The sequence below is a fragment of the Cebidichthys violaceus genome, unplaced genomic scaffold (assembly GCF_023349555.1).
Source record: "Cebidichthys violaceus isolate CVI_PGR_0920_01 unplaced genomic scaffold, fCebVio1.0.p SCAF_11, whole genome shotgun sequence".
Taxonomy (NCBI): Eukaryota; Metazoa; Chordata; class Actinopteri; order Perciformes; family Stichaeidae; genus Cebidichthys; species Cebidichthys violaceus.
The window spans coordinates 11,734,832-11,749,468 of NW_027176274.1; the positions used below are offsets into that span (position 1 = coordinate 11,734,832).

Here is a 14,637-nt window from a genome sequence, read left to right on the forward strand (position 1 = left end):
AGTTTCTGTTTGTATAGTTTTCACATTTTTAGAGTTAAAAACAAAAATGCAACAGTTGGCTTCAATTGATATATTGTTGTCTCAGAATGAACTACAGTTGAATAATCTACATATTTTTTAGACTTGGTTTGGAGGTAAATACATCTGAGTGTTATGCTGAATCTGAACTCACTTCATGGACCAAGACAGAACTATTAATGGCCTGTATCCTGACATACATTCTACTGAGTGAACATATTTTGGTACTTTGCTTTAAAAAGAAATTATTCAAACAGAAAAAATACGACAGTTTTTAAAACATCTAAAAGCTTTGCTGAAATTGATTTATTAATTGATTAATGTGTTTGCAAGGAAACTTAACTCCAATAGATGTGCAGGTAATATTATTTATGTTTGATATATTGAAAGGGATTTCTTCAAATGAAATGTTCCAATATTATGCTTCAATATTATTGAGCTTCAGAATATACACAAAGAAATATAGAACAATAAGGAAACATTGAACAACAAAACAAAAGCTGTGACTGGCCTACTCTCTTGTGCTTAAGGTGATTTATTATTTTTTTTACAAACAGACACCTACCGAATGTGTTCAACAATTATTACATAATTATGCAGGTAACTAAACCGAGTGTAAAATTACCGGTTTTCTATTATAATGGTAAGCAATGCTAAACAATTTAAATTATACATTATTTATATCTTTTTTAAAGTTTTGGATAGACCAAAATATAAAAAAATAAGATAAATATTAAACACAGGTTTGTCGTAATCATTACCTATTGATATAATTCATAACTGTAGGCGCATGCTGACTTTTTTTAAGAAATATTTTTTTTTTTCCATTTTGAGTTTTTTCGCCCTAATGTTTGAATCTACCCAGTTGCCGTAGGTCATGCTCTGTTCAGTCCGCTCAGTCATGGCTGCTCTTCACGGAAGCCATATCAACCTGCCACAATAATGTAACAGCACAAGTCCGACACGATTCTTTCCAGTCATTTGTTATGGAATCTAATACAGACACTGAATATTCCCACACTACATTATAATCTGTGCACAGCAGCATAACATCATATCTGATTTTAGCACTTCGATGCTTACATCGTCTAGCCATTGTGTTGGTTTCGTTTTGTTTTGAAGGTTGAAGTTCTTGATTTCCGGTCGTAATCCTAGCACGTTTGTTTTCCTTTCCTCTTAACTTCATGAGGTTTTTCACGTTCAGACTGTTAATAACAGTTCACTGTTGATGCTGGAGAGTCAAAGGTGAGTTTAACGTTCTGTTTTAATATATGGATTTATGTGGGTGATGTGATTTTAATAATGCATTACGCTTACTGACACCACATTCCCATTCTACAATGCGGCTGCTCTACTTTACTATAACATGCATGTCAGAGCTCAACTCTGAATTATGCAAAATAAGGTGTTTTTTGGTTATAAAGATGTCGAGTCACCCTCTGCTGTAGCGCCACGGTTTCGAATGTAATTAGGAGTAAATCATTTGTCTCTGTGTGAGTGTGTCGAACAGTTGTTTATAAGCAGTGTTCTGCATAGACATGTATAGTAGCATTAGCGTGACCTACACTGTAATGGACTTTTTCTATTTAAAGATATTTGTGACAGTTATCATGTTTGTTACAGGTATATACAAATATTATACCGTAATATTTCATAGCTGTCACCTTAAGTTTGCAACATATACATAACAGCTTTATACACTTACATTTTTTAAATATTTTATTTTATTGTTTAAATAAAAATGAAGTAGCTTAAACTTTATTATTTTCACATCTACCTTTCACCCTCTTGAAAAAGCAAGATTTTCTTAATTAACCAAAATTCTAGTGAAGTGATATATAATAAATTAATAATATATTTGTTTGTATTGTAATTGCTTTTATTGTTTCTGTTTTTACCATGTAAAGTCCATTTGAGTACCTTTTAATAAGCGCTATACAAATATAATGTATTATTATTATTATTAAATGATATGATAATAATAATAATATTAATAACAATATGCAATGTTTGGCCAACTTGGCACCTTTATTTTGCCGTTTGCTGGCTTTCTTTTGAAATCATGCTTTTGTCATTTTAGTCTGGCAGATCGATGGCTGCCTGTGTGCTGTGTCGTCGGGTGCCCAGGCTACGCTACCTCCCAGGCTTGAGAAAGGACTTTACCCAGACTCAGCTTGTGCCTGTCAAACAAGAAGATGAGATGGATGATCATGAGGGGAAGAAAGAAGTATTGCAACACCAGGAAGCCTCTCCCCAAGGAGGATACAGGCTGTATTACAACCCTTCCTCATATCATCCCTCTGTGTGGAACTCTGCAACCTCCCGGAGCCAAACAGATAATGATGAGGATGAACAGTGTCTCTACACTCTCGCACCTTCCTTCTGGCAACAGAGCAATCACTACAGTGTGAGTTGTTCGCGGCGTCTCTCCAGCTCAAAAAACACACTTCTTGACTTAGCGTTCAACAAAGGCCCTGAACCTGAGAGGCCATCGGTTTCACCATACTACAGAAAACTCACACCGCCAGATGTTAAAGTAGATCCACGTGCCTTCCTCAAATGTCGGCCAGGGTATGCCTCCACGACCCTTGACCTCACGCAGCGGCCTCACCCAATCGAATGGGAAGAGGCCGTGTCGCTGCTCCAAAAAGTGACTGTTTTAAAAGGCAGCATGAAACCATCTGATGTGTCTCAGTTTCTTACGGAGCTCAGCCGCTTGCTCCCGGACAAGATGCCGTTAGTGAGGAGTGACCAGCGCTTTATCATGCTCCTCCGATATTCTGTGGAACACCTTCGCCTCTTCACTCAGCTTCAGCTGCTGGAGGTGCTGCGGTCCTTTGTGTGGCTGGACATGCCCTCTGCCCACACCGTCCTCGGGCTGTATGAGGCCGAGCTGAGCCGCCGGGCCAACCAGATGAGTTTACACCAGCTGCTGTTAGCCGCCGACTTGTGGCGTTGCGTTGGGCGGCAGGTCCCCCAGTTCTTACAGCACCTCTATGATTCCGTCCGCCTGCATCTGGGACAGATGGGGGTCCCTGAGCTGGTGCAGCTGTTGTATATAACTGGAGAGGGTAGGCAGTGCTCAAAAGACTTGATCCATCCTGTGGAGCAGCTTCTCATGCGTCACGTACAGCAACTTTACCCTGAGGAAGTTGGTGCCGTATGCTTGGGGCTTTTCAAATCCCAGACTTCCATATCTGAGGGGGCAGTGAATCGTATTATTGATAAGGCACACTCTTTTGTGGAGGAGATGAGCGACTTTGCCATGGTGAATGTGCTGAAATTCCTGCGCTTCAGCTACCTGTATCACAGGGCGTGGCTGCAGGCCATGGCACAGGAAGTTCCTCGCCGGGCCCACGGGATGGGTGTGAAGGGGCTAATGCATGTGGCACTGGCCTGTTCAGCGCTGCATTACCGCGATGATAACATCCTATTGGCAATTGCTGAGAGAGTTCCCTTGCTGGTGCCACACTGCAGGAGCAAAGACTCATGCAAACTGCTGTGGGCTTTTGGCACATTAGGGTTTCTCCCAGTCCAGAGCCCAAGCTTCTATCCGAGCCTTACAGAGGCCCTGAGAAGGAGGAAAGCTGAATTCCAACGATACCCAGAGCATCTGCTTACTGGTCTTCTAGGCCTGGCCTTTGTCTCGCAGTTTCCAGAGGACCTAATAGCATTAGCTTTGAGTCCTGACTTTGTCAACTTAGCACTGAAATCCGCACAGCTGGAGCTGAAAAAAGACTTGTTCACTTTAGATGAAGCCGTGGCTCTGGAGTTGCCTCAGTGGAGGGGCCCGCGGCTAAGCTGTGAACTGAGAGAGGAGGTAGCAGACATGCTGTGGAAGTTTGCTCAATCAGACGTGTGCCAGAAAGCAGAGGTTCGGGAGGCAGAGTCTGCTCTGCAGGATCTGCTGGGAGGAGAGAAGTTTGTATCTAAGAGAATGATTCTCCCCCACACTCGCTCCATCGACCTGGAAGTACACCTCGACTCCGCTGGACAGCCAATACCTGTGAACCCAGCATCCCACACAGCCACACCATCTCAAGGTAACAGTTCACCCAAACATCCTTCTCATCAGGGTTGGGAAAGAGTGGATGTAGGAGTATCTATAACTGAGGAACTTTTAGCACAGCTAACCAATACAAAAAAAGACACAGAACCTTTAACCCCGTCTCCTACGGTTAAGCCTACATCTCTCCACAGAGTAGAGCTGGATGAAGATGGGAGACTGTTTGACACAGGGCTAGACCTGACCAGTGACTTAATAGAAGCTCTTGCCAAACCCTGGAGCCAAGGCTCCGCCCCTCAGGACTCCAAAGGCACAGTCAAACTCGCAATCCAAGTTTCCAGCAGGAACCACTATTGCTACCATTCACAGCACTTGTTGGGCCTTCATGCCATGAAGAGGAGGCAGTTGAAGTTGGCAGGCTACAGGGTCGTAGAGCTTACCCATCAGGAGTGGTTCCCCATGCTGAGGAAAAGCAGGGCTGAGAAGATGGCACATCTGCACTGCAAACTCTACAACAGTCTGTAGTGATTCTCTGACCAAACTCACCATCATCATGATGGTGATCTCAGAGGTCAGGGCATCTGTTTCAAGTGCTTTTAAATTGCTTCCCGCTTTGCACGTCAAAGATCCAACTTGATCTTTTCAACTGATGTGAACTTAACAGACTTCTATGTTGTTTTTTTGTATTGTGACTGCTCATGAACCATGGAATTTCATTATGCAATTTGATAAAGACCGGATTAAAATCCATTGCAATTTAATTTGATCTTTAATACGGCCAATACAATACCAATTTAATACCTAAGCGGAGCCAAAATGATTCCCAGCAGAGTGAATGATCTGTACCTAATGTTCATCAGACAGACTCCTGTTGGTTTTAAATGGGGAGCTAAATTCCTGCTCCAGTTGAGGTAAATAAGGTTTGTTTATTTGTCTTCCAACAATGTCTCTGAAACAGGGTACTGGGGTGTTTTTTATGTTACATATAATTGGCTCCTATACTACTGAATTTTGTCGTAACTTCAATATGAGTTTTTTATTTTTCTTGGCGGACCTGTTTCAAAGACTTTTGGGAGCAGTAATTGATGACTTTGTCTGGCCTGCATTCATATGACGAACACCTTTTTCTTTTAATAGAGAAAATACTTCAGTGTTTTTGAAGAAGGGTTCTTGTTGCAGGATACAGCCTCTGGATCAGGTTTACTGAATATTTTCACACAATGGACAATCAAGGCGGTAGCCTTCTTCAATTTAGATGCACCGACAATGTTTAACAAGAAGAAATATTGTACAAACAAAGTGCAGTAGCTATCAGCTGCTTTTAGCTTCTTAACCTATGAAACAACAAATACTTTACTGGTGTGTGGCATTCTATTTAAGTTTGTTTATTCACAGGATGGACAACATTTTCAGTATTATATAATGCAATACTACCAGTATCGTCTTGTGCTAACACCTCACTGAAAGCCTCAACATGTATTACATGTTAAAGGCTTCCCACAAACAGACTGTATAACAGCATTAAGTACATTCCACCCTTTTTTGTGACAACCTTTGACGCAAACATGATTTATATGGCAGATCATGCAAAACTTTAAAGCTTTGAAACTGTCTGAGCATGTAAGTGACAGACTGGTAGCAGCCACTGACTCTGGGAAATGAGTTCTTTCACACTGGGATGAAATTGATGTTCCTGCGTTTGACTCCTCCAAGCCGTTATACAATGGCCTTACTCTGGAGGTCATCTGTGCATCTCTCATTCCGCCACTGCAGCGGGATTAGGGAGTGTCCACAGATGTTACGTTTGTATTTTTATCTGTAGAGGAAAATGTCCTTGTTCTTTGACACACTAGGATATTGTTCTATCACCGTGTAAGAATATTAGAACAACAACAAGAGGGTTGCTGAACAGATCCATTAATATCCATTTTAAGAGCTGGCAGATGCATGTCTCCCATCAAAACTCATAAATCAGAGGTCGAAACAAATCTACATCTTTGCTTTACAACATGCGTTCATGGGCGACTGGCTCAGTAGAGCAGGGTCGTCCTTCAATCAGAGGCTCCTCTGGTCCATGTCCATGTGTCCTTGGGCAATACACTTAACCTCAAGTTTCTCCCGTAGGCTGGCCTGCGGTCTATGAATGGGTATGAATATTAGTTAGTTAGCTGACGGGCAGGTGGCATCATGCATGGGAGCTCCTGTGAGCCATCAGAATGTGAATGGGTGAATAATGACATGGTGTTAAAGCGCTTTGAGTGGCCGGAAGACTAGAAAAGCGCTATACAAGTACAAGTCCATTTAAAAATCATACTCAGCAATGTAAATACGTTTGTAGACACAAAGATGCAACATCTTTGTCAGAAAAGCAAGACAAAAATATACATTTTTGGTTAATGGACTATGTTTTATTACGAATGTATAACAATGAACAAAATGTGAAAACATTTTTTATGTCTTGCTAACTGTTATATCCCGGGTTGGGAACCTCCCGAAGCAGGATATCCTTGTTACTCCCTGAAGAAAAAGCTGGGATGAGACCTTGGTGTGATACACTGGAGAGACTACAGGTGTGTTGTGTTCCCCTTAAAATGATCCCCCCCCCCCCCCCCCCCCCCCCCCCCTTTTCCTTTGTGACCTAGAAACCGATGTTATTGCTTCCATCTTGCCAGCTGTCCCAGTGTAGAAGACAAAAACAGCTTCAAGGTCTCTGACTATGAGACATTGTCTGTAAAAAAAAAAGACAAGAACATCCTGTAAGGAGATTTATTTTTTAATGGCATGCCTAATACCCAGACATAACTAGCATTCCTAAAATCTGGATATACAAACTGATAACCTAAACGTTCATTCTTAACGTAAAGGCTATTGTGGGGCCCATATCAGCCACATGCACTTCATATCTTCATATCTCCTTGTTGATCCTATACAGTGGAAAGTAGAAACCCAGGATTTGGAGCACTTGGTTTTATAATTGGCAATTGGACTGAAGATTTAAGTTACCGCTTCAGTAATGGACACAGACTTTTGATAATATCAGCAAATCCTAATTCTCCCCTGTCTCCTTCTCTCCCGTACTTGAAGTTACTTGCTGATGGGAGACAAGTGGTATAAAGGGAGGAAAGGAAGTGAGCAGTGGGAAGGACAAATTCTATCAACACTACATCTGCCAGCATGCGTGGGAGCACTTGATGACCCCCTCAGGAGGAGCTGGAGGAGGCTGCTGGGTAAAGAGACTTAGTGGTTGCTCTGGTGCTCCCTGATCAAGATGAGTGAGAGGAGAATGAATGGATAGAGAGATGTTACAATTCTCCAGCAGAGGGCACTCTCAACTAAGGAAACAGCAGATTGTGGCTGACTGACAATGATAAAATAGTTCCATGACCCCTTTATACTTAACAAAAATATATATATTTTCATGCAACTCACATCAGATAACAGTCTTAACAAGCGTAGAATAACCTATTAAAGGAACATTCAATTTACATTTTGTCAATATTAAATAATGTTTTCAACAGTGCAATTGATTTGCAGACCTATAGCATATGAGACAGAAACACGTTCAAACACCTGTAAGTACAAGTTAGAGAAAAGTCAATAAATACCTTTCCTATTCTTTGCAGATCTGAAAAACTGTAACAGAGATTAATCATTTGAGTCCTTTCAAGTCAGTGCCATTCCTGCAGCTACAAATTTCACACTTCTGAGTGTTCAGGGAGCGTGCTTTTGAAGTTGAGATGATTCACTTTCTCATTTTACACCATTCTCTTTGGATTCAAATGCACCTCATTGGATAGTCAAATAAATCCCTTACCTATGGGAGAAAATGTTAGCGCTCTCACTGATGTTGTGTCAGCTCTATTATGTTTTCAGGTTGACGCTAACAAGGGCAAACATGTTTAGGGAATAGGGACTGCACTAGTTTTATCGGTGTGTGGAGTAATGGGAAGGATAATCGGCTTAGATCGGATCATTATTCTGTTGTTATATTGTATTCTGAGGAAATCTACCAAGCAAGGTGCTAAACGTTCTCTTATTTGTTCATGACCGACTGATGACAAGAAATGTAATGAGTTATTAACTTGCAATAAACAAAAGTAACCGGAGAATAATCATCGGGCTTAGGCACTATTTTCAAACGCGACCAGTATTTCACCCGTTAATGGAGGAAGCTCTGGTAGAGTGAATGCTCTCTCAGTAATCCCCGTCTTATTTGCATTTCAATTCTTTTGCTTTTCTCAGCCTGGAAACTAATCCGGCACAGTCTGCATGTAGCCTGAATTTGCATCAACATTTCTTAAGGTGTCTCAACATAGAGATACTACTGTCTGTCTACTATAAATCCTTAACTTAGCTTATTGTACGAGACAGACAAATCCTAATGTCACATATTTTCTAAGCACTTATGCAACACCCCTACCTACCCCTCGACTTAATCGAGTTCCAGAGCAAATGATTTTCCCTGGAGAGTGACAACAAATTAACCCCATCACAATTCTGCACGATGATGGCACTAACTACTCCTGAATGTCTCTGTATCAACCTCCTTTCTGACCCCTTCTGTGGCATTCAATAATGTGTCTGGATCCTTGCCTTTAAGATTCCAAACACACACACTCTGCTAAACCAACCGCTGCAGCGACGCGGCTGATAGGCGGTGTTTGCATTCAGCACTTGTCTTTGCTGCTATTGATAGACCTTTATTAACTGAATCAAGTTCAAGATGTGATGCTTGGTTCCTCGTTTATTAAGGGATAACACTTTTCACCTCAAGGACACAGTGGATTTGGCTGGATTTTAATTATTAGTGTTGTATTTTTGGCATCTTAAAAAAAAATGAAAGCCAAAGCCATGCACTATTACTTAAGCGGTTAGTCGCCCGTAGGAATGTAAGATGTGACCTTCTAACCAGGGACACTGACATTCTTTGAGATAATTTGACTTGGCATTGCAGTGGGATGCTAAAGATTTCCATGTGCAAATGCATTTCTCATGATGGACGTAGCTAACTCATGCTGTCCATTTGGCCCATGAAAGCACACCTGCCTGCTGCTGTAAACGAGGTTGAAGAAAGCAGTAACAGTTGCAGACTAAAACCAAAACAACCAGCTGAAAGAGACACAGAAACACTCCGTGTAGCTGTGGGACTGTGGAGTGAGGTGCCACAAAGTTTCATTACATGTGAAAGATGTTTTATATTTTTCATCCAAAACTGGAAGCATTTAATAATATAATATACAGATTAGTGCATAATCTGTCAGAATCAAACAATTAAGTCACATAAGTGGGGACAAATGTCTGTGTTTAACACTTACATTTGTGCTAAATACATGATAAAATGCAACAAAATAAATAAAAAAGGACATATAAGCAAAACACTCCATTATGGCGTAGCTTTGAACACTTACCTGTAAAACAAAAGTCACTCCCAAAGGATACACACGCGAGAGCTTCAGGTGAATAGATGGAGGAATTTATTCTTTACATTGGTTCACATTGTGGGATAAACAAGAAAAAAAACAAACATATTCTCTTTCATTTATATGCACTTAAAACTGCTGAGTCTGCATTACAACTTCAGTCTGACACATATCAGGATTCGGGATGCTCACTCTGCAGGATGGGTGACGATGAGAAGAAGCTGAAACGGACAGACTAGGAGATGCATTTTCTTGTCAAGGATCAATGACTTGAGGACCTACTTAAAGAGTATACTGGTTGACAATGTATTAATACTGTTGTATGCCCTGATAAAATAATGTGAAGAAAACTAAATTATCAAAGATGTCTGAACATAGATAAATATCAACAAGATTCAATTTACAATTGCAGTGAATTACATTACTGTATGTTGTAACTCTTCAGCTTCGTTGATTATTGAATGTCAAAGATGATAGCACTACAATATAATTTTTATATTCACTATGACTGACATTATTCAGATTGTTAAACAATCTTCAAATTTCAAATGTCAAGTTAATGTTAATGTTTTGTCAATAAATGTTATTTATATCGCCTTATATCACAAATTGTCCTCAAGGGAACACCCTCTGTCCTTGTCTATGGCCCTTTCTTGGTTTATTCCCAATAAATCTCCATTGATGACCATGTCCTGTGCTGAAATACTAAAGGCACTTTGTGGCACATCTCCAAATGCTCACAGCAGAAAATGGAATACTGAAAGACTCTTCTCATCATCTTCATATTTATCATCCACTTTTTCCCGTCTTTGAGACAAGAAGCTGGTTAATATCAACATGTTGCTATATTTTATGTTGGCAGTTGAACTGAGACTTCAGAACATGGGGTTCTTCTGTTGACACATGTATAGTGTATTCATGTTATATTTGAGTGTGATTTGCAGTGCTATCATAAATAGAAGCAGAAATGCCACAAAGAGGTGATGCAGGAATTGCAACATCAGGAACTGGAACAAACATCCAGACATGAAATCCTACATGCCTCTGATAAAACCAGTTTCTCTATTCTCTGTAATCAGCTTCAGATTGTTGATCTCAAAGTTGTATTTACTGTTAGATAGAATTGCAAAATAAAACATTAGCATAATCAGAATGAGTCTCATGAAATGAAGAAGTGCATTATCCTTTAATGGTGGGCACAGAGTGATGCACAGCCTACCCCTGAGCCTGAATTAAATGTGTCCACATCCCTTGCTTTTATGCGCACGGAAACCATCTCCTGCTTAATGGGAGTACATATTTTAGTCTGTAATTAGACCCTAGTAACCCTGGCAGACAAATTTAAAGTGATGGGTTAACTATTGCGTGACGATTAATTACATTATCTCGAACAGTCAGAGATCAGGTAAACGCAGCGACAGAGATGGACTCACAGGCAGCACACTGACAAACACACACACACACACACACACACACACACACACACACATTTGTAAATTAATTCTGTCCTCACTACATTATATTATTGAGAGGCATACACAGGAAGCCAGTTGATGAAAGAGCTGGAGAAATTTAAAATCTTTCCAATGTTCCAACTTCCATTTGTAAATAATTGATGAATTTTACAGTACGTTCACATTGCCTTGACATTGCATCAACATTGTGCTCTGCTGCACATTATTGTACAACATTTCCCTTTCATGACCGTGCGATAGGAGAAAAAAAAGAAGATGGATATTGTGACGGTGTATTGTAATGGTATTCATGTACAGGGTAGACTTAGTTAAATTAAATAAGAGTAGTGCCTTTCTGAGTCATATCCACTGCATGACAAATAATGAATAATGGCTGTTTTGACAGAAGTGGTGTTTTTTTCTGTGCTACAGTAGGTGCCAAAGTGCTGCTATCGAACTGAGAGGAACATTTTAAATGGGTGCTCAGCTACCAAAAAGCCAAAGCCGACGGTAAACAAGAGTGTCTACCAAAAGGGAAAGGATAGATGTCAGAGCACACAACAAAAACATAGTAAGGACGCTTCGCATACAAAAGAGAGATTGAAAAATAGGAGCTATTTTAAATTACCCGGAAAATTCCAGGAAAGAAACTGCAGTTCCAAAGCGGTTTTGAATTACACAGACATATTGTTTTACATTCCCAGAAATAACAAACTAAAATCGATGACATTCTGTACGAAGGCAGGACATTTATTGTGTCTTTCTCCCTTACTGTACTGCTTATGCACCGCTCTAAGTTAGCACAGGTTTCTACAGCTGTCAAAACCACATAATTAATGGATTTGACTGTATGGCACACCAAAGTGGTTGACCTCATTCCTGAGGATTGATGCATTATGGGACCTTCTGATCAGAAAGAGCTTTTAATAATTTCTCTCTTCGTGGCTTATTGCTTATCAACGTATCCTGCTGCTGATTAGACTCCATTCCTGCTTTAATCCGGACAACTTAATTATACAGGAGATGTCAGACTCCCAAGGACGCTCTTATTTCGAGTGTGGTAAATCCAAGTGTGAATATTTGATGTTGCCAACCTCCTGTGCCATAGAATTTAGTCTCCTGGGAGGAAGAGAAGGACATGTGATTTACATGCATGACAAAATTCCATGTTCAAAATGTGATAATCTGAACGGAACCACACTAGACAGTCTAATGAAAAATGTAAAATTGTACAGCTAATGCACAGTACATCTATGTTTTATTAGACTGTCTGTAACGTCTGTAAACAGAGCTAGTCGTTGGGTGTTGTTGCTGTACGAGCAAGGTGCTTTGGTTGATTAATGTAGTTAATATGCTTCTGTCTGATAATAAAATTATATGAGACCATACAAGTGTAAGAAAGTATAAGTTGCTATAGCAACCAACCTTTTCCCTGCTTGACTGTTTTCCTGTGAGTGGCTGTTGCTTTGATCTGGTAGCCAGTGGCTAGGTGACGCGTTTAACTGCGTTATAACCAGAGGAAGAATCCTCCCGGTGGGTAAAAGAACCCATCAAGATCACAATCAACACTTTGATTAAAGGGGAGGAAATGTGGCGTAATCCGTTCGTACGTGTTTATCATCTTCTAGGAATCCATTGCTATCTTTGAAAGGTCTGGAGTATTTCATTGCAAGACACACATCTAATTCTATTTTTGAAAACATGTTTTGTTTTTCTTTTTTTCAAGGATTGCTTAAATTCAGAATTTTCGAATTAAAATAAACTATAAATATGCATGTTAACCACCAAACAAACTCAGGTATTTTCAAATATGCAGGATATGTGATGAATTATTAACAGACATTGTGAAATCTAAAATAGTGTCTTTGAATAATTCATCTTACATTCTTATGAGTTTCATATTGCAAACCAGTGTGAAGATAGTTTTTTATCTCTCATTGTTAAAGAATTATTGGTTTCAACATCACTCTCAATGCTTATCTCCTTCATCCTTACCTTTTCTTTAGCTTGCTATGCAGAGGAGTCACATTTAGTATCAACCCAAAATAGCTCTGAGGAGGTTCCTCACAGTCGCAGAGCTCAGCTGCAGCAGGTGGCTGTCGTGCTACAAAATAGATGCAAATATATTTTTTCAAGCTTTCCAGAGAGGCCATTTAGGCCGTCACAATGTTTCAACTGGCCTATATGTAAATGGATTATTGTTTTGAAGTGATGGAATGTGTCACCTGAGTTGCTGTAGCTGATGCTGCAGACTGCAGCAGATACAGCTGTGTTCAAGATTCATCAGGGATTGTCAGTACTCTCTTTGGATGTGTTCTGAACCATTTTTGCGCTAAGCTCAGCTATATGACATTAGTTTTGTGTTTAGTAAAAGCGCAGCACTTTTTTGTTTTTGAACTTAGATTTATGCCAGCACTTCATTCATATGTCTTCTTTTTTTATAGATATATTATTAAAATATTGGTTAGAAAGGATTTGTGGTGCCACGTTCTAGCATGACAATGACACAATCTTTTTTTGATCACAGGTAACAATATCATTAGGCATTTATATTGTTTAAATAATGCATGACAGAACAAGACTAAGTCATGCTTGTAGCTATGTGAGGCTGTTCTTGCACACAGCAGTGTTGAAGCTAAATAAGGCTAACATGCGCAAGACTATGACAATGCCAACATGCTGATGTTCAGCAAGTATAATGTTTAGCATTTTCACACTCTTAGTGTTATATTTAAGCACACGGACATTTGCTAGTTTACACAACTTAATACATCAAACATTTAACTTAAAACCACAATTGTGAACCTCATGATGCACCAAGAGGAAAAAGTCTGGAGATCAAAATCAAATGTATAGGGTATCTGTAGACATTCAAGTGTATTACCTGTAAAAATATGTTGTAAAAGATTATCTGCTGGATATTTCCAGTTGACTATTATCAAATGTTGAACAAATAATTGCTTAATGTCAGTATGTTCATTGACTTTCAAGTACTCCTGCATAATTGACAATCACAGGGCTGTTGGTATATTACTAATATAAGGTTTAGCGAGATACTGTATAAGGTTGTAATTAAGAGACTGTGCAGTTTAAAATAAGTTTTTACTCTTAAAATAATATATATATATATATATATATATATATATATTTTACCGTGACATCTTTCAAATTATTCAAAGGCATATGTTATTGTTTGTAGAAAAGTAAAAACAATCCTTGTCAAAACTGTTGAAGTCTTTAAGCGGTTGTCTGGACACATTTGACATGTCTTTTGGGAAATCTGGGAAATCGTGGCAGTTAACCAACAATAGCCTGTCAATTATCCAGTCAACAGTGAAAAACTGAAGTAGTGTCTTACATAAATTGCTATGAGCTTCCTCAGTATTACCAGGGCTGACACATGCTAGCAGGTCTTCTCGGCCTTTTGGCTTGTGAGGAATTGTGTAGTTGCACAATACTTAACACAAGGAAGAACTTGAAAGAACTGTTTTGATGCACTTGCCACCAGCCCGCAGTACACAGCCTTCAGCAAATAATGCTTTCCAGTGTAGTTAATGAGGAGATATATGGATGGTCAAATGCTGAGGCATACAGTTACCACTCTTTGAAGTGCTGCTTTTTGAATTTTAATGATATTCATGACCTATTTGCTACTTCACTTTATGTAAATTCATGATGGCCTCGTTGCCCTAATGCATTCATAGAGTATATGAAGATGCTGTTGGCACAACAATAATAT

At 39.5% G+C, this 14,637-nt stretch overlaps 1 protein-coding gene across 1 annotated transcript; it reads left to right on the forward strand.

Annotated features, from left to right (window-relative positions):
• Positions 1 to 1,176: 1,176 nt before the first annotated feature.
• Positions 1,177 to 5,666, forward strand: LOC137868196 (FAST kinase domain-containing protein 5, mitochondrial). Its single transcript, XM_068704807.1, has 2 exons — positions 1,177 to 1,263; positions 2,099 to 5,666. Exon 2 carries the CDS (start codon positions 2,111 to 2,113, stop codon positions 4,547 to 4,549), a length of 2,439 nt encoding a protein of 812 aa, XP_068560908.1. The 5' UTR covers positions 1,177 to 1,263; positions 2,099 to 2,110; the 3' UTR covers positions 4,550 to 5,666.
• The last annotated feature ends 8,971 nt before the right edge of the window (positions 5,667 to 14,637 follow it).